At 37.9% G+C, this 21,900-nt stretch overlaps 1 protein-coding gene across 13 annotated transcripts in view; it reads right to left on the bottom strand.

The window, feature by feature from the left end:
* The window catches only part of TENM3 (teneurin transmembrane protein 3), a 1,065,662-nt gene that overhangs the window by 213,148 nt on the left and 830,614 nt on the right, over positions 1–21,900 (bottom strand). The window contains exon 1 of one of the 13 annotated variants that reach the window (XM_069977787.1): positions 18,481–18,530. The exons of 11 other annotated variants lie outside the window; for them this stretch is intronic. In XM_069977787.1, the coding sequence (XP_069833888.1) occupies positions 18,481–18,527 (47 nt within the window). In that variant the 5' untranslated portion in view covers positions 18,528–18,530. Of the gene's footprint in view, positions 1–15,722; positions 15,782–18,480; positions 18,531–21,900 lie in introns of those variants that run through there. One more of the 13 variants, XM_069977789.1, reaches the window with a different exon arrangement.

Consider the following 21,900-nt stretch of genomic DNA (forward strand, 5'->3'; position numbering starts at 1 on the left):
AATATAACAAGCGTCATTGCGACCGGTAAACGGCGTACACGAAAAGAGGGGAAAAAGTGCGCAGATTACCGATTTTATGTTACATTATATATTAAAAAAAATCAATAAAAAGTGATCAAAACGTCCGATCTTCACAAATATGGTATTAATAAAAACTAGAGATCATGGCGGAAAAAATGACACCCCATACAGCCCCATAGGTGAAAAAATAAAACCGTTATAAGCATCACAATAGGCCCATTTTATTAATATTTAATTGCCAAAAAAAAGGATTTCATAAAAAAAATATATATATAACATTAGAGAATCTGTGTAACCTGCATATGGTTGTGTTCGGGCTGACCTATAGAATAATAGTGTCATGTCGCTGTTACCATATAGTTCATTACGTAGACACAGGAACCCCCCAAACGTTACCATATTGCATTCTTTCTTACGATTTCACCTATTTATATCTTCATAAATAATATATTTGGAATTCCATCATACATGTTATGGTAAAATGAATGACGCCATTACAAAGTACAACTATTCCTGTAAAAAACAAGCACTTACATGGCTTGTAGATAGAAAACTGAGAGTGCTAGAGCTCTTAGAAGGGGAGGAGGGAAAAACGAAAGCACTAAGATCAAAATTTGCGCGGTCCACTGGGTCATTTTGGGCCTGGTCCTCAAAGGGTTAAACAACAAACATGATTATTTGGTTACTGTTGCAGTTGGCCATGGCCTCAATCAAATGCTGATATGTTACATAGTTGAAATATCGCTGAGAACAACCTAGCTGGCACTGATGAGAGCATTTCAGGCGCAGAAATTGCCATGGTCATCCTGCTGACAGATCACACTAGCAAACAAATGATTTTCGAATACAGAATGAATAAAATAATGCTCATAAGGAAAATGCAGTGCCGATAGCTTTCCAGACTTGTTCACATGTTTTTCAAGTACTAGTTTATACAGTGTATGTTAACCTTTTCAGACCTGTACCATCATAATAATTACAATAGTGCACATGCAGTGCTGCAGCTATTACCCTGAAAAGCTGGAATGTTTTCCAGCAGCCTGAAGTCTATCAAAACAGACTGCCATAAATAGTAGCCTATTATCTGCTGATGGATTCCAAGCCAGTGAAAAATTTACATAACCGTACATTAGGGAATTTCAATTTAAGCGATTACCTAAACAGTATGTACAGTTGTATTCTAGTTAGTTACAAATATTGACAAAAACCTTAACCGCCAAAAAAATATAAAGCAACATATTTGTCACTGTGTCTTATAGGTTGCAGTGCTGTATGAACCTTGTTCTGTTCCGATTCATTGCATAAATGTAAACTCCACTGTCCAATTCTTCTGAGGACATAAAAAATGCAAACACTGCCACTTTTCAGCAACAACCTTTACAAGGGTGCCTGATGCATTAGGGTGGCACAACTTAGCTATTTGTAAAGCTTATCGTTTGCTAAAGAAGCACTTTTTTTTATATATGAAAGCAGCAATCTGTGCTGAGTGTTGGATTCTATTCTCTTTTTATGTTTCTAGATGCTTCCTGAACTATGACTCATCAGTTCAGAAATGGTGACACAGTAATGTGCTTTTAATCTATGTGAAAACATGAAATAAATCAATAGGACAGCTTCTGCTATGGCATTACAATGCAGCCTAGCATGTTCAGCACCATGGACAGGGCTAAAGGCTGCTACACCCAATTTTCTCATTGGTGTGATCTTTTTCTGTATGTTCAGATGCCAGATGTGGGGCAGAGAGTCATTTGTTGACATTGTTATATGTGCTTCAGAGATCTTGGATGGTCTAGAGTTTCACCAGTTGTTTCAATGTCTTAATACAGAAGAATGTTTTGGGCATCTTTCTGGTGCCTTTGTTTAAAGAAAGCTAAGAGTTCCCACTATACAGCTCCAAGCATAAGAATTTATGAGATGCCTCTGATGTCCATCTGAAATGACTATTAGAAATAAACATTGTAAAGCCAGACGACTGCACTGCCGAGACTCTTTTGGCCAAAAACAGCAGACATGCATTACTCTCTTCCAAAAATGTTCTTTTCAGCTGAATGTTAGGTACTTAATAGAGCCTAAAAAACGTGGTTATTGGTAGTTTCACAGTATGACCTTTTGTAACTAATTGTTTCTGGTAAATAATGTATGAATCCAGCACCAAGCTGCATCCAGTGTAAGTTTGCTTTATTATGGAAACACAATTTACATGTATAAGGTTTCAGGTACGAATAACCCTTACTCAGGGCATGCAACAAATAAGGGAAGACACATTAAATACTGGTGTAGAATAAAATACCCAGTAGATGCCCCTTAGGAAGTTTACAATATACATAATGATACTATAAGACATGTACAGAAATGAAATAGTCCCCACTTCGCCCAATACACCTATTTTACTCCTGAATAGATAAAAAAAGCAAACCCATCAAATGCCCTAACTTATCACTTACCCTTCTTAGTGAGGTGTTTTACGTAGCTGAAAGTAAAGCATTCTGCCTGATTGAACAGTATTCAGACTGAATAAAGGCACATTTCATTCAAAGGGTAAATGACAAGAAAACAGCATTCCAGTTACATGTAATAGATTACTACTGAGATTTCTGCACATTCTGGGTAGAAAACAGTATTCAAACATGTGGAAATGACACCCGCCTTAGCATCCAGATAAGGAGAAAATTATTGGTTGACAATCCAGCTAAGTACGGTTGATTACAGAGATGAAATGAGATAAATCAGGGGTCAGCTTTACAAAGTAAAACTGTTACCTACTGTAATGCATTGTGACAGAGCTAATTCGAGGCTGCAAAATGTTTTAATAGATGCTTAAAGGTAAAGATAATCCAACTGCCTCCTTTTCAGAATCTGGTTTCCGCCTGCCAGAGCATTACTGTCAATAAGGTGTGATGGGAACTATGAGTGACATCCCTGGAGTTGGGGGTTAGGGGGGGGGGGGGGTAGGGATGGAAAATTAACACAGATTCCAAAACTTACTCACTTACTTTTCATTTTTAATGATGAAAAGCAGCAGGATGACGACCACTACCCTCTAGTGTCTATATCAGTGATGGCATACCTTAAGCACCATAGCTGTGGCACAATTTCTATCATACTTGGGCACCCAAAGCCATATATTTGGTTTGGCTGTCCATGTATCAGGCATGATTTAAATTGTAGTTTTGCAGCAGCACTCCAGATTCAACATCACTGGCCTATAGTGTTACCAATCTATAGAAAATACAGATGTGTTCTTCAGTACTCTTCCTAGTAACTCAATATATCCCAAAATGTATGTCACATGAGGACTAGCTTAGAACAAATGATGATTCTGTAATACTCTTTTGGGAAATGTATCTGCTATATTGGGAAATTTATCATCCCCCTCTGCTTGCACTTTGGTGGTAAAAATAACATAGATGTGGGAGCATTACATACTAGTAATATATTTATTTACTTACTTATTTTTTACTAAAGACTGACATTTTATATGACTTTTATAACCATTTGGGGCCACCAGTGGTTATAATGTAGCTTTCAGCCTATTGAGGCTTCTGCTAGCTTGTCACATAACTGTATTAACTATAATTCATGTCATTAGAAGTTGGACCCCTTAGCTACATTCAAGGTGAGGTAAGAGTGGACACTATGCATGTTATTTGCAACATAACTGTATTTGTTCCATGAATGGCAGGAAATTAGAAGTCAAGGTAATGCCTTCGTCCCTTGGTATGAAGCGTAAGTCGATGCAAGTTCAAGAACCACTATTACAGACTCTATTTGTCTATTCAAACAGGGAAATACATTTTCTAACATTTTGCTAAACCATGACCCAAAAGAATCCCATTTATCTCTCTATTCACACACTTTCAAGGATAATACTTAAGATCTTGTCAATTTGTTTGACAACATGTCAACCATTTTTCACTGCTTTCAGCCCCACATCATTTGGCTACTTACGTCCCATGTGTTTGGAAGCCCTTAAGCTAGGATGATTTTCAAATTACCACTGATGTTATTACAGATGTGTCAGGTTTGATGAAGCCTGTTGAGAGAGGTTGAGAACAGGGCTATGGAGAAGGAACCTTGTGAAATGTATTAGAGCCTTGTTTCCGACACAACACCTGCAATAATAATTACTGGGAAGCGACAGCTGGATTTACATAGTTATTAGCCCTTTAATAACAGGTGACTTATCAACTTGCCAGGATAACTTAGCATTGGATATGTCTGCATCTCTTATTTATAAAGCAATACAGTAGATTAGGAGCATGAGTTTGTATAAAAGACTTGTTCTTAACAATGTTACTGCCAAGAAGGGGAAATAATTGCTAAGGAATACGGTATAGTGTACAAAAACTATTGATGCCCTTACAAATGAACAAGCCTTAGCGGAGACAAATATTTATTTATCCATGGTGATAGAAACTAATTGGGATCTCATTCAATAAAACCAATCTTAAGTCAATGCACTGAGAAACAAGTAAATTACACTTTAACTGGATGCTATGGCCCATTTAAAGCTATACACAGATTCTATGTAAATTCAAGTTCTCTGCAGAATGTGGCAAAAGTGCTTCAGGCTTAAAGGCCCTATTAAATGAAATAAATTATCGGCCGTTATGGCTGATAATCGTCTTGTGTCGTCTCGTGTTGAAAAACAAATTACTTAGATAGCAACGATCTGCTGACGTCGCTCCGTAGAATAGGAGAGGCAGCAGCAGACCACTGCTATCTTCTATGGGCTGCCCAGACAATCTAGCGATCACTTGGGCAGCTCCCCACACCATCTCCCCCCCGACTCTTACCTGCTTGTTGCCGACGCGTGTAATAGCGCTGGCAGTGAGCGGGGATCGAGGAGGAAGCTAACGCTAACAGCGCTTGTTTGCTCCTCTCTATCGCCCTGTGTAATAGGGGCTTAAGGGGGTTATGTAGAGTTAAGCTAATCATATATTTCAGATAACAGTCAGCTGAAAGCTATCTCTCCGGATCACCATAAACACCTTTAAGCTTGGCTCACACTGATTCTGAATGGTAAGAGAGGAGGCTGTCGGCTTATTTAGTGACAGCTTTTCTCCCCATAAATAAAAACTTGATTGAATTTGATTGTGGTCTGATCCCACCAACATTGTGAATTTGTACACCCAGCTTTAGAAATAGGTGACTTCTAAAATCTTTGGTGCAAAAGTCAACACTATGCTTTTAGGTTGTTTTTCTGCAGTTTCAACTGGGGCTTTAGTCAAGGTTGAGGGAATTATGAACAGTTCCAAATATCAGTAAGCTTGGGCACAAACCTTTTGCTAAAAAGCACAGCACTGAGACAAATCTTAACTCCATATCAACAAAAGAATAGCTTCATTAAAGGAATATCAAAGTTTTGAAATGGTCCAGACTGAGCCCAGAACTAAATCCAGTTGAAAATCTGTGGATTGACCTGAAGAGAGCGCTATACACATGAGATGCCCAACGGCAGAACGAAAGAGTGGGCAAAGGTTACTAAATCCAGATGTGCCATGATGATAGACTCCGACCTAAGGGTAATTTACATAAGTGTTATTTTAAGAGTGCGCATATTTACGCAGCCACAATATTTAAGTTCTTTTTGTTTATTATTCCACCCTAAAAGATTGCAGTTAGTTTTTGAATTGAATTGTACAGATTGTGGCTATGTTCCGTTTATTATTTTTCAAAATCACATCATTTGCCGTCATTTTTAGTGTTTTGGATGCTTGTCATTACAATGATAGTCCCTGGTGCATTATTCTAGTGAGGTGGACTGACGTTGTGGACTGACGTCTGTACGTTATGTGAACATACAGTAGGCTAAAGGTGGAAAAAGTTCTGAAATGATCTTTTGGAGTCTGATTTTTTTTTCCATTACAAAAGCCTGGGGTGTAAAGATATTTTGAATCAATTTTATTTATTTGGGAATCCTCTTAATGTTCCGGATATTTTTCTAATTGGAAGTTATAAAAAGAAAGGATAATCTTGTTATATAATTTCATTTCATCCACTGAGGCAATAGTTTATTTTCATGTTAAAGCCATTTGTGTCACTGAGTCATCTGAGTTGGCATTTACCCTGTAAATACATAACATAATAATGTTGTTTAGTGCTACTAATGTCAGTATGAATGAGTAAAATACACACATCAAAGCTACATGACCCTCATTTATAAATAGAGGAGTTTTAATAGACCACTTAGACCACCTGCCTTCAATGGAAAACACTATATCATGGTTGCATATTCACTCAATGGCTGCATATTCACTTTATTAAACTCTTGCCTAAGAAGCTGGTATATATGTTGTAAGCTAAAGGGTTTTCTGATGACGTAGCTTATTTTAAACTGTGCATTAAATGAACAGATAGCTAGATAGATAAAGTTATTTTGCTACCTGTGGTGTTTCGTACTCTGTTGTCTCCATTACCAATTTTCCTGTGTATTCTCTAACAGACTTTTTACTTTCTCTTTATATTGTAAGCTGTTGTTTCAAAATCTAAATCAGCAGTAGATGTGATATAAAGCAAGTTTTCAATTTACATTCATTATTATTATTTTTTTGTTATCATGGAAAACACGGCACTTCCTGTTTTCTGACTTTTTTTTCCAAAAAACAGGAAACAGTCAGAAAACAGGAAGTCCCATGTATCCCAGGCCATCTGAGCGCTCACAGAGAAGGCAGTCATGTGATTGATGGACACATTAAGCCGTGACTCTCTGTACTGGCCGAAATTCCTGTGTTTAGTCTATTTTTTCCAACCAGCCCAAGTCAGAAAATCTGCCTTCAGGAGACTGGACCTGGATTTCTGGTAAGTTCAGCTTTGTTTCACAGCATGATAACAACAAAAAAAAAATTAATGCATATTGCAAACTTGCTTTATTTTACATCTACTGAATTTAGATTCTGAAAGTTTTAACAACAGTGACAGTGAAATTCAGCCACATCTTTTTCCCACTATATTGGAGGTTCCCGCATCAGAACACTACAGCCATAAAGATCATGCGGCAATTACTTAAGTAAGATGATGATCTGGGCAGAGACCGCCGTTCCGTGACCCAGCTGGTCTCTTTATGTAGTGTGAACATAGCCTAAGGTTGTAAAATACCAGAAGATCCCTTTAAAGAAAAATTTGCCTTTACTTTCTCAACTCTAAACCTAATCCTAATATTAATGGTTCCCAATTGAGGGAAAAGAAACATAAAAGAACTGGAAAAAGCTTAACAAGAACATACTATTGGTCCAAACAAAATGGTTGCTCTGTTTTTTTCTCCATATAGAGATCTGCCAGTATCACCCATTGCTTAAGGATTGCCATATAATGTTCCATACAAATTTTTCCAGATACCTAATTAGGCTGGGTTCACACTACATATATTTCAGTCAGTATTGTGGTCCTCATATTGCAACCAAAACCAGGAGTGGATTGAAAACACAGAGAGGATCTGTTCACACAATGTTGAAATTGAGTGAATGGCCGCCATTTAATGGCAAATATTTGCTGTTATTTTAAAACAACGGCTGTTATATTGAAATAATGGCAGTTATTTACTGTTATATGGTGGCCATCCACTCAATTTCACCATTGTGTGAACAGATCCTTTCTGTGTTCTTAATCCACTCCTGGTTTTGGTTGCAATATGAGGACCACAATACTGACTGAAATATATGTAGTGTGAACCCAGCCGTGAACCCAGCCTTATACAGAAAACCAGATTAAAAAAATCAGTGGCAGCACATATAGACAGCTGTTAAGCATATGTATAATGCTATTGGATTACTTATGAATAAATCTACCTAAGGCAATATAAGACATATCATTGTGATGATATCTTACTATATAATGTTATATAATAACTATATGTAGAGTTCTTTTTGATCCTTTATACCTCTCATTATAGTCTACCTCCTAGCCTGTCATGTTAGAAATATTTTGAAAAAAGGTGAAATTTTGGTAAATGCTGGTAGCAGACTGTGTATCTATCTCCGGTACTTCTATTCATGTAAGGAAGAAAATGGGAAAAAGATAAAATCCTGACCTAGCAGGAGCACAGAAACATAAATTATTCTACATATCACTGCACCAGCACCACCACGCAGGCTCCTGTTTACTGGAAATCGTTGGCCACAAAAGCGGAGGATGTCTTTGAAGTGAGGGGCTACCGTTGTAGCCTACAGACACAGGCACAGCTAATTCCCAATGTCATGCATTTTGTGATCTTGTAGCTAATTAATCAGAAAGAAGGAGCTGAGGACGGCTCAGAAGGCCGGCACAGCAGGCACCTCACTATTTATTTATCAGGTTCTCATATCTATCGCCAGTGGGCTAATGGGCACTTGGGCATATGTGAGGCATGGAGTGATAATGTACAGCATATGCAGACAGATTGTGCTTATGTATATTATATCTTGTATAAAAAATATATTTTTGGCAATTAGAGGAGAAAGAAATGCTCAGCCTGAAACTTCTACAGGAACAAATTCTGGAAATGTTATAAAGATGAACTGAAAGATGAAATGACAGCCATGCCTGTCTGTATCAAATTCTGTCACTTGTGGATGGAGCTTATTTACTTTACCAGTTACCTGTGATAGGTTAGGAAGCAGCTGTGCTCTAAATTCTTTCAACAAGCATTCGGCCAGCTTTCTTAATGTACATAGATTGGAGAGACAGGCAAGTGACAGGAGATCTCAGTCAGGTTTAACTGTAAATAATAAGGTCATCTTCTCTTGTGTACTTTATCATGACAAACTGAAAACAATTCTATCTTCCAGGATGAGGAGGAGAAACGGAACATAACTAAAATGGTATAGATCCAAAGATCCAAAGGTGTTACCTTTAGAAACAATTCACATTGTATGATCTTCAAGAGAATAGACAACACATGCAAATGTTTTGCTTGCCTGTTATTGGCAATGAAATGTCTGCAAAGGAGCAGAACAATTTCCCAATATTTATTAGTAAGAGATGACTAGGTTACTAGACATTACTAGACATCACCCATTTGGGTTGTCAGTTATTAAAGTTCATGATTCATAAGGCTATGTTCACACTACGTAAAAGTACGGCAACAACGGCCATACTTTGCACGTGTATGCACATTGCCTCTCCTTCTATGGGATCCTGGCCAGATCGTATACACATCGTATACGCTCCGGCTGACATCCCATGCGGCGCCGCAAAGAACTGACATGTCAGTTTTCTGCGGCCGCAATTCAGTGAATTGCAGCCGTAGAAAGACCTGTCAGTTCACACAATAAAGCGAGCGGCTCCTGCCGCTTGCTTCATTTTGTGCTATGCGAGTTCTGATGCCGCCGCGCGGTGATGCGCCTGCATCAGAACAATGCGTCCGGAAAGATCATCTTTGCAGATGATCTTTGCAAGATCTTTGCAAGATGATCTTTGCAGAGACCGGCCGTTTCATGACCCGGCCGGTCTCTTACAGCATGTGAACATAGACTAAAGTAAGAATGGATGAGGTCTTGTTTAGTAGGGATGAGCGAACTGGCCGAGGTTCGGGTTCGTATGAAGCTGCCTTGCTCATCTTTACTAAACAATAGTATGAACCTGAACTATCGGCTTCTGATTCCCGCTGTTTGTCCGCTCCGTGGAGAGGGTGGATACAGCCTGAGGACCGCCTAGATAACTGAGATACAGCCTATGGCTATGGCTGTATCCCAGTTTTCCAGGAGGTCCTCAAGGTTGTATCCACCTTCTCCACGGAGTGGGCAGACAGCGGGAATCAGAAGCCGATAGTTCAGGTTCATACTATTGTTTAGAAAAGATGAGCAAGGCAGCTTTTTTTTGCTTCTTACAAAGCAAAACTGATCAGCGTGGAATCTTTAAAGTGACACTGTCACCTCCTTTTTGCATTCTGACATCTCTACACAGGTGTAAAGGGTAAATTTAGCGTTTTTCATACCTTATTTTATATCATACGTCATGGTGCTTGTTCAAGTAAAAAGTCATCTTTTATCAACTGCAGATTGTGTTAAGTGGGCGAGGCCTCGCGGCATTAGCGCCACTTAGCCACGCCCACAACATCACAGTTGGCCCCGCCCCCTCGCCAGCCATTGGAACAGGCTGGCCGAAAGGTCTAGACCCCACCCCCTTTATGTCAGATAACCATCTGTCAGATAATCATCTCTATTCTTTAGCTTCTGGGCCTGTCTCATCTGCCAAGCAATCCATTCTGGTAAAAGTTTCCCCTACCTTAGGGCCCTATAACACAGATAGATTATTGTGCAAAAATCATTATATCATATGAATTTAAGGGTTAATCTTTCTGTGTATGCAGGCAACGATCGTTTGAGCTGACCATAAAATCATTGTTAATCATTCACAAATCTTGCACTGTATGTACCCATCATTCATACATAATTGCTAGAGTATATAAACTATTGCAATATCGATTGTAATACGAACATAACTAACCACTATCGTTCCATAGTGTAATAGGACCCTTACATTTATCTGATCAGAACTGGACATACACCAGATGAAGTAGGGATCACATGGGCAGACTTTTTTTGGTATTCCTTTCATTGGGGCTGTGGAATAACACTACAGCAAGAGGTATAGCTATAAAGAGAGGAGGGAGAGGGGAAGCAAAGGCAGTCACACCCATGCCCTGGTGTCTTCCACATAAGAAGACAACATGAAAGGTGGGGTTCTCATATAAATTATGTATTTCAGTTCAGGAGGTTTAATACGGATGATAAGCCAATCAAGATGTTCATCTACTTGGACCCAAGCTGATATTGAGATTAGGGACAAAACTGTCCCTTAAATGAATACAGGAAGCAGCACGCCATTCATTCACTAACATTCTATAGGGAAACTAAAATTTGCTGAACACTGAGCTGTATATGTTAGCCTCTGTTCACACCATCAGTTATGACATTAAATCCAGGCTTATTAAGTGACAGTTAACCAAGGGTGCCTGGCAGACCCCATTCAGTTCTGCTTTGGTGACTGAGAAAACTGACAAATGTTGCGCTATTCTTTCTATCAAATTTGAGAGAACTACTAATAGAGGTTCAATAGGGCTAAGCTGTCTAGGAGTGGCTGCATAAGAGTGGCACTGTTTAAGAAGTTTTTCTTATGTCACACAATCTGTTTAAATTTGAACAAAAAGGAAGGACCAACAGCTTACAAAAGTTTTTCGACCTGTAGGTCTTTGTCATGCATACTTGATATGCTTGGTATAATGGGATAAAGACCTACGGGTCGAAACGTCACTTTTTCTGTACCCCACTATGTGAATAAACCCACATATTATTCATTTTGGATGCTATTGAACTTTCCTTTTTGTTCAAGTCTACAGCGCCTACACTAAGGATTGTAGGCCAACCAGCGTGCATCTACCTATCTGAACGTGTGGCCACCACTGGATACCCTCTACAAGGTGCTGCTGGATATCTATTCTGTTGACAATCCCTGTAAGGTCAGTGTCTATTTAGCACAAATGTCCTACTTTACCAAGGTAATCTAGAAGGTTATCTTTGTAAGATTCTCTAGATCTGTCTGTACTTGATAAAAATGATACAGCGAAGAATTACTATATCCTCCTTCATGCTTCATATATAAAAATGGCAATCTTATTTTCCTGTCCATTTTGCAAAAAAATGTTACTAGATATCACAGCTTTCCTGGGCAGGACAAAAGTTTAACGTTGGCTCCTGCCATGTGAGATTGTGCCTTTAATCCTATACTTACGTTATGCTATAAAACCAATTTATTTTATAACCATAAAGCCTCTCTTCCGCTTTACACTCAACCATGTCCTAATAGATTGAGTCTTCCTGTATCTAGGTCCTTGTAATGGCTGGGGAAGGAGGAACAATTTAATGACAAGGGTGTAACCACTACATCCTCAGCACAGCGGAAAACATATAAATGCTTATTACCGAGTAGAAGGGGAGGAAGACGAGCGATTTCAGCACTTCTGCTTCTGCTCATAAAATCTTACACAGATACAGAACATCCGAGCTCTGAGTAGAATCCACCCTTCAGTGGCTGGGAATTCTTTTTCCTAAAAAGATAGCACTTATTGTTCTTTCCACTTGTCAATTGTTTATTTAATATTACGGCCAATTGACAAGGTAATAGCTTTCTTTCCTAAGGACCTTGCAAGATATATACAAGGGCTTCTTTAAATAGCAAGCAGCAAAGAGAGCGCTCCATCTATTGACTTTATCTAGCGCACACATCTGCACAGATTCTCATTATCTCATTCACGGCGATGCAGGTCCCTTCCACAATGAACAGATTGAAAGGATAGTATGAGTTCAGGGAAGAGAAAGAAATCGGGCCAGTACAATCACAATCAAAGAAACATGTTTGAACAAGAAAATAACTAAATGCCTACCTAGCCGTCTGCACATATGCTTTTCAATATCCAGGAACGCTAGATAAATATTTTTCCTCTTAATAAAGCTATCTGCATAATAGGAATTTATCATGCAGAATAAACTCAAAGAAGATGCCAGTCAGTGAAAATGACCATGGGCATTCCCAATGGGGAAAAAAAACAAATTTTTCCAAAAGCTTATTCTTGCACATTATATAACGTGCTTTCGGCACTTTTTAAGCAAATGCAAGTTTTTGCTTATAAAAGGACTAAGATATAGAACAAGAATAATTTAGGCATAGTTTATGCATAATTCTGTGTATGTGCCCTCAAACAAAGCCTCTTAAGCAGTGACACAGCCATACTTTTCAATGGTTCCATAGTTGCAAGAAACTATTCATAAAATTTGTACAAATATAAAACTTTTATTATGTTACAGTTTGTATCTAGCATCCATCATGCTGTTCTCTAAAAGGGAAAAAAAATCATTTATATTTTTTACCACTTAAAACCAGATACTTTTTTGTCCTATACATTTTTATTATTTTAAATTTTCAATTCTATTTCATATTTCAGCAACCACATGGACAATAGGGGTCTGCAGTCTTGAGCTGGCTCATTGACCTCTATGGAAGAGTTTTCTAAGCATGCTGTACACTGCAGAATTTGTTGCTGCCATACAAATAAGTATTATTTTTATATTATTATTGTGCTTATAGAGAAGAAATATAATAGGAGTTATGCCTGTCATTTATTTGTAATGGTGTATGCTGTGTTATCTGCCTACAGCTTTATAATAGAGGTAAAACCATTCACTACATGTCTGTGATGACTGCACATATTAAAGTAACAGAAGCCACAACAATGATGGACAGCAGCAATCACACTGCTGTCTGCCATTATCCCTTTAAATGTTGCAATCTATAGCATCGAGCAGAGCGCCAATAACACTGATCAATGCTATGCTATAGCACAGCATTGACGAGTATAAGCAATCTAATGATTGCTTATAAAAGCCTGAATAAAATTAAAAAGAAATTATTATTTTTTTTTACAACTACAAAGCCCCTCCCCAAATAAAAGTTCAAATCATCTCCTTTCCCATTTTACAGATAAAAAAATATATAATAATAATAATAATCATCATTATAATTACAAACACATTTGGTATCATAGTGTGTAGAATTGTCCAAACTATTGAAATTAGGGATGGTCCAAACTTGCCGAGGTTTGGGTTCGTATGAACCCGAACGCTCGGCAGCAGATTCACGCTGTCTGCCCGCTCCATGGAGCGGGCGGATACAGCAGGAGGAACGCCTGGAAAACTGGGATACAGCCTATGGCTATGGCTGTATCCCAGTTTTCCAGGCGGTCCTCCCACTGGATCCGCCCGCTCAGTGGGTTCGTACGAACCCAAACCGAACTCGGTTCGGACCATCCCTAATTGAAATGTAATGATATTGTTCCCGCACAGTAAACAGTGTAAATGAAAAGAAGAAAAAAAAATGCAAGCACGGCTTTCTTGTCATATTATATAGCAGAAGAAAATAAATAGAAATGTATGAAAGAATCCCATCTACGCCAATATGGTACCAATAAAAACTAGATTATGTCACAAAAATGAGCCCCAAAATAGCCCTGTAGGTGAAAATAAAAGCGTTATGGAGGACAGCGAGGAGGGGAGCTTTGCTTTAGTGTTACCTGGACATATGTGTGTCAATGATGTTTGGTCATGAAGGAGTTAAAGTAAATATAGGTAATTTTATAAAAATGAATTCTGTTTGAGTGCATATAAAGTTTTTACAAGATCTTATCATAACTGCATAAACTTGCCCTCTTTAGGAGTACACATTATTTTCATAGTTACCATCATTTCACTACATTAGAATACTCTACGGTTTACTAGTAGCGACATTAAATCAACTGGATTAACCACTTGTCAAAACATGTTATCTGTACAAGCTCTGCAAACAAGGCAACTATTATTATATGGGATCAGTATAACATGAATAATACTATGTAAGAGTGAGTCATTGAAAACCAACATTTCTTTCAGCTTTGACATGTCATACACTAAAGTAGTTCTAGTAATATATGCTGAAATGTTCCTTCAAGAATCTAGAGTCTTGCAAAGGAACAAGTAAAAACTGGAACTGTAGAAAACAGAGGCTAGAATGGATGGGACGTGTATGGGCAACACTAAAATTTATCATGCTTTTTAACATAAAGCTAAGAAGTGTAGGAATTTTCATGGTCATAAATGGAAGAGCAAGAACCAATGTGAAGATTATTTGCTTGATATATATAGGAAGAACGTCAAGGGGTTGTCCACTTAATAGTTGTTTTTAAATTTATAGTAATAGTATTGCTGAAATATGCCCCTCCCCTGTATACAATCTTGTCCCTTCTGCACCATATTGCTTTATAATGAAGTTTCGCCCATCTTGTCCCCCATGATCTGCTTCTCTTCTCTAAGACTACTTCAATGGAGATACATGTGTGCCCCAGTATACATCATTCTGCCTCATCAGTTTCCTGAATACAGTTTACCACTATAGAGGAGGCAGAGTTACGTGTTTTTCTATTGTCCCAAGCCAAGGGTGTGTAGGTGTGTATAGGGGGGGGGGGGGAGGGTACTGGCAAGGGCACCTTGGGCAGTGTATACATATGAACATAATGAACATTTTTTTTTTTAATTCAGCTGTTCAATCTTTATGTTCGCTAGCATCTGTTGTTGGTGGAGAATTGAGAGGCTGGCACTTGCATTAGATGATCAAGTAATAATTTACTGGATTCTACTATAAATTTGTTTCTATAGGTATCAAAATATTCTCAGATAAAGTACAATGAAGGTCAATAATAAAAGATGTTGAAATGGCCCAAAGCCAATTGAAGAACAATGTCCTAGGGCCTTATCTCTTGGCTTTGAAAGCAGATGTTTTGGCTAGGAGATCAAGTCCTTCTTCTACCATCTTGGTTTTGTTACACAATAAAGCATAACATGTGCTTCTATAATTCCCTGTAGCAGACTAGTATAAGAGACACATAACAGCGCTGTAAAAGCCATGTGACACTTAACAGGTTGTATAACATACTAAATGTACATGTAAATAAAGTACAAGTGACACAGAATAAAACAGAACAAATATGTTATGCTTCTGGCTGTGACACAGTATGTTCTGGAGGCAAAGAAACAGCATTGTCACGCTGTTACTGGGTTTGTATTCTCAAATCTATTATGTTCTCAAACTGATGCGCTATTATCTTTGGACAACTTTCACACCGGGAGGTGATCCCTGGCAGCGTAATTTCGAAAATGAAAAGCTTACAAACAAGATAAATTTCATTGCTATGTTACCTGAATTAATATCACCTGACAGTCATTTCAACAAATGAAAAGCTCGGCAAAGCTATTTCAAGACTGCAGCTCTGTGCTGTAAACAACTATAATAAACTCCAATCTGCATATTTCCATAGTTAATAAGATTCCTGTATATGAAACATAATAGGCCGACAATCAGAAGTCAATAGTTATAGCGGGAAGCAGGGCAGGTTTACAGCAAAACACACGGCCGTCCTGATTACATTTTTTGCAGCTCTGGAATACGCTCAGACCCAGATTCTTATTACTATCCTGCTATAAGGTTCAATCTGGGATAATCTACTTTAATACACATTTTCTTTCCCATAAAAATGTCCTGTCAGAAGCTTTTTTTACGGCAATTTATATATTTTATTTATTTTGTTTATATGCTGCTTTGCTGTAGATTTGCTGCAATGTCTCCCAATGCTTTCTAAATGCAAGTGCACTTCATTTACATCTATCATATAGACACCTTTATTTTATACCTAATACTGGTTTTAGACACAGAAGTGTGGAGACGTATAAATAAAAAATGAACATTAGCCATGTGTTAATCCTTAGCCTGAATGATAATAGGTTTATGTAAGACTTATGAACCAATCACAATTTATAGGTTTATTATGCAGCATATTCTTAGGTGCAGCTACCACCTGGCCAGAATTCCTGATCAAAGCTTTGCAGATCTCTCTGCTTGCAGTCATTGATAGGAGCCTTCATTATAGTTACAGTACAGTTATCAGAACACTTTTGTAATAAGCTGTGTGATCAGGACAGGATGATATCCTCTGGATATATATATGAAATACGTTATAAAAACTGTTAGTTATAACTGTTACATTCAGTTTTTTAAGAGTAGATCTGAAATACAAAAATGCATGCAATGTAATGCCTCCTTGTGTACTATAAGGGTATGTTCACACTGAGTAAGTCAGGCGGAATTCCTTGGCGGAGCTCCCCAGCATGAAATCCCGCCTGTCTCAGTGTCGCATAGTGCCTCTATGGGATAGCTCACATGCCTCTGCTTCTGTTGCTCTCTGCTCAAAGAATTGATATGTCAATTCTTTTAGCGGAAAACGACGGGAGCAGAGGCATGTGAGCTATCCCATAGAGACACTAAGGCAGGTGGGGTTCCACGGTGGAGGGGTCTATCATGGAATTCCGCCTATATTAGTCAGTGTGAATGAACTTTTAAAGGAGAAGTGCAGTGAAAATTATTATTAGGTATTGTATTGCCCTCCAAAAGTTATACAAATCACCAATATACACTTATTACGGGAAATCCACATAAAGTGCTTTTTTCCCTAAACTTACTACTGCTTCAAGGCTTTACTTCCTGGATAAAATGGTGATGTCACTTCCTGGATAAAATGGTGATGTCACGACCCAACTCCCAGAGCTGTGTGAGCTGTGGCTGCTGTAGAGGATGATGGCAGAGGAATACTCAGTGTCCCTCCAGTGCCCTGTGTCCCTCTGCCATCATCCTCTCCAGCAGCCACAGCCCGCACAGCTCTGGGAGTCAGGTCGTGACATCACCATTTTATCCAGGAAGTGAAGCCTTGATGCAGTAGTAAGTGCAGGGAAAAAAAAACACTTTATAAGCATTTCCCGTAATAAGTGTACATTGTAGATTTGTATAACTTTTGGGGGGCAATACAATACTTTAATAAAAACCTTCCAAGGTTGTGGTCAGCACAAGGAAAAGCCTGCTCAAGCAATCAGTGACCACAGTGGTGTCCTGCTTCAGCTGCTGAAGGGAAGCATTGCTATCCCTTTGCTAACATACATAGCAGAAATGGCTATAATTTGCATAAATTAAGTCTACTCTTTTAAAGAGGTAGTCCAGAGAAGCGAAGCATTTTTTCTTAAATTAGCTGGTTATTAATCCCAAGTAGCCCTTAATATTTATCATGGGTGAGTAGGTGAGTAAGACATTTGGCACAAGCATCTAACACTTTGAACAATTTTGTAAATTTAAAAATCTATTTAAAATCTATTTTAAAATCTCAGGTGTTCCACTACTTATTAGCCCCTGTATGTCCTGCAGGAAGTGGTGTTTTCTTTCCAGTCGGAAATGGTACTCTCTGCTGCCACCTCTGTCTATGTCAGGAATTGTCCATTGCAGTAGAAAATCCTTGCTTTAAACAGTAGTTTCTGACACGGACAGAGGTTGCAGAAGAGTACACAATGTCAGGCTGTAAAGAATATACCACTTCCTGCAGGACATACAGCAGATGATAGCACTGAGCCTCAAGTCTCTTTTAAGCCTACATTAGCACAACATAAATTAGAGGCTAAGATGATAATTGTTGAGTTTTCTTTAAATAAAACATATTGAGAAACATTTATCAAACATGGTGTAAAGTTAAACTGACTCAGTTGCCCCTAGCAACCAATCAGATTCCACCTTTCATTTTCCAAAGAGTCTGTGATGAATGAAAGGTGGAATCTGATTGGTTGCTTGGGGCAAATGAGCCAGTTTCACTTAACACCATGTTTTTATAACCCCTTAAAACAAATATTGTTGAAAAAACATTAAAAAAATTAAGTAAGTAAAAGTGGATAAAACTATGAACTATGAACTGTGAACAAAATATGTAAACATGGAACAGTTTGTAACCATGGAGAGACAATGGGTTAGGGTGTCAATGAAACAATACTGGTTTGGCTGTCAGATTGTAAATGTCAGCTAGGACCACTGGCATTTACAATTATGCATTGGTGGAACAGCAAAGGAACATATAGAGACACATACCCATCCCCATAGTCGCCATCATGGCAAGGTGGTGGAAACACAGCCATCTCTATAAGGTTGTCATGCCCATTTTCAAGAACTGAGTGATTTGCTATTTTTCTATAAGAAAAACATTGATAACATTAAAATATGTAAAATAAATTACACAAAAATAATACGTCAGGACACAATACATTTTTTTACTGGCTGTGATTATATGAAGAATTAATAAAAGAAGCAGAATTAATGGGATCAGTACAAAAAAGGAAAATGGTGATTTTCTACTCAAAACAGTTACATATTACTTATTATGAAGGGAGGGCTGGTAGATAAAGTAATTCTAAAATACATCTACCATTGCTCTTCCAAATTACCTAAAAGTTCTACTTTGTTTTAATCCATCTTTAAGCTAAGTTCACACACTATAGTAACAACTACTGTTCCCAGCGAATGGCCGTTGTTTAATGCTACCTATGACCAGAATTAATTATCATGATCATTAATTCTGGCCTCAGGGAACGTTAAACAACGGCCGACCACATGGAACAGCCGTTGTTTACAAAATGAGAGAACACAGCTTTAGTGGACTTGTATATATACCGAATAATATTCTTTTCAGAATAAAGCTTTGTTCACATAACGTTAAAATTAAAGAAAAGGCGCCAAATTTTGATATTTAAAAAAAACATTAGTTTTTCCCAAGATTTCACTGACTGCACTGGCAATGCATTGAAGTCGATGGGGAGACAGACGTCCAATGCACACAATGTATTGAATAACAGACATTTTTACCATGGGCGTCAAAATAATGAACATGATCAATATTTTCGGATATCTTTTGCAAACAACGGATGTTTCTTATTAGTTGTTCACAAGCAGTTTTTCTTTTTCCACTGTTCTTTCTCCGTTTTTACTATTAAATTCAATGGACTTTTTAATTAAGCCACACCCAAAGGCCAATTAGTAACCCCAAACTAGAATAATGTACCAGCAGCCATCATTGCACTACGGGGAGGCCAGGCTGCTAAATGACGTCCGTTATTTTAGACTCAAAATAAAGGACGCCATTTTAAACTGAGCTGAAAAAGGTTGTGTGAACATAGCCTAATTATGATTATTAAGTAAAACCAGGTTCTAAATCTGATAGGTTCTCTTTAAAACATACTATTTTATAAAAAAAAAACTTGTGTGTGGCTATTTCTAACAAAATATCCTATTGCCATCTAGACACTGCTTCGACCATAAAGCACAATTTAACAATTTAAAAGTTTCCTTCTTAGTGAGGTGCTCATGTTCCTCATCGAAACTGAAGCTGAACTGAACAATTATTACCCTGTGTAAAAAAGCCAATGAATGAGCAAAGGCTTTGTTGTCAGCTGATCACTGGGACCGTGCAGCCGTAAAAATCATCCACATATCCATGTCCAGTGAACATTGATATAAGCAAATCATCTGTGAGGTCCTGTAATAACTGAGCCGTGTAATAGATGCTGACATCAGACAATCATCTGTCCATCTGAAAAGCACTTTGAAATAAATGTATCCTCATCAAGGGTGAAACAATGTAAATCCAATTAATAGTAATTACCACTGAGAAAACTACACAAACAAAATACTTGTTAATACCTAATTGTGTATCATACATAGGTACCTTGGATCATGCCAGACAATGCTGTCCTGAACTACCTGTGCTGCTGTTTATGTGAGATTCAATGACAATGGGGAGTGAAATACATGAAACCAAAGCACTACATAGCTTATGGGACTACCAGCAAAAAAAGCTATAAAAGAGGTGCTCAGATAGATTTTTAGGCTGCCCAGAAGCCAGGTTGCCACTCTTTATGGTAAGGTAACACTTTGTAGTCAGTATTAGGCTATGTTCACACTCAGTATAAAACTATTATATAGCCGGGTGCCGGGCAGCGTTCAACATTTTTCTGCAGCCAATACTGCTTTATCGGCTGCAGGAACATTATCTTTTTACAATTAAATTGTAGGCACCTTTGGGTGTGCCCGTGATTCAATTAACCAATTCATTACAATCACCGTCCGTTCTTTCCTAAAAAAAAAAAAAAAAAAAGGCGCTGTGTGCACATAGCCTTATACAAAAACTTGGAGGCCAAGTATTCATGTTGCATACACAACAAGCTAAGGACATTTGCTGTGCCTGTGCGTACTGACCCCTTTCTATCATATCCTGCAGCAATTTGGTCTACAGTAGTTCTTCTGTGGCATGGATCAGAAGTGCTAGCCTTTGATTCCTATCCGCATCAGTAAGGCTTGCACGTCCATGGTCGTATCACCAGTTCACCAGTTGTCCGTCCTTGGACCACCATTGGCACTGTAGGTACTAACCACTCCATACTGGGAACATCCCACAAGCCCTTTAGTTTTGAAGATTTTGGGCATCATAATTTGGTCTTTGTCAAAGTTGCCCCAATCCTTATACTTTTTTTTCTATGCTATTTTTTCTGTCTAACCCATCAACTTCGAGAACTATTTATCTTCTGCCCCTTGACAGGTGCCACCATCACAAGAAAATGCAGGCTTTTTTTTTTTTATTATAGCTGGTTTGTATACATACGTGTGTGTGTGTGTATGTGTTTGAGTGCACGTACACAAAATCTAAACTAGCAGATATAGAAAAAAATATTACAGTTATGTCCACTTGACCTAATAAACAGCCCTGGCAAGATGCAAAGTTTGATTTTATTAGACTTATACTTAAAAGGCTTGAGATGAGACAAACCAACAAACAGGAGCAGTGTCAGTACATATCTGTATTGACAAGGGTAGTAATGCACATCCATCATTTTTGCCAATCAAAATTTGATAGGGAAAAAAAGATCAATGAGAAATGATGAGCGTGTGTTCAATAAAATCTGATGTTTTTGATACCTTGCACATATGTTTGGCGCAGAATCCTCTTTTATGAAATACTTCATAAGAATAAGACATGAGTATGGGTTTAACATTCAAACAAAAACTTCTGCATAGCATACTATATCATTGGTGTAATGTTTTTCAAAGAATATTGCTTGTTTGGGGGATTTTCTGAACAGGTTTTTAAAACTTTCATGCTTTCTTTTTATGAAATATTTAAGTGGTTCCCACTCTTGTGGAATGCCAAAAAAAACATTAAGGACCTATTTCCAATAGTTTGTAGGTGGCTGATGTTTTATATACTGTATATCTTTTGGATCCAAAATTCTTCCATAGTTAAAATTATAATAAATATTTATAGAGTCAGACCTTTGTTTTTCAGAGCTTAAGATCTCCTACAGCCAAATAGGTAGTTATAAAATCCTATCTATGTACTAATACCACTCCATACAGATTTGATAGGGAATGCAGAATCGAGTTACTAAAGGGAAAGAAAATTGTTCTCTAATGTGCAACAGTAAAAAAAAAAAAAAAAATAGCACTGAAAGTCAAAGGGTC

This window comes from Dendropsophus ebraccatus, chromosome 7, assembly GCF_027789765.1.
Source record: "Dendropsophus ebraccatus isolate aDenEbr1 chromosome 7, aDenEbr1.pat, whole genome shotgun sequence".
Taxonomy (NCBI): Eukaryota; Metazoa; Chordata; class Amphibia; order Anura; family Hylidae; genus Dendropsophus; species Dendropsophus ebraccatus.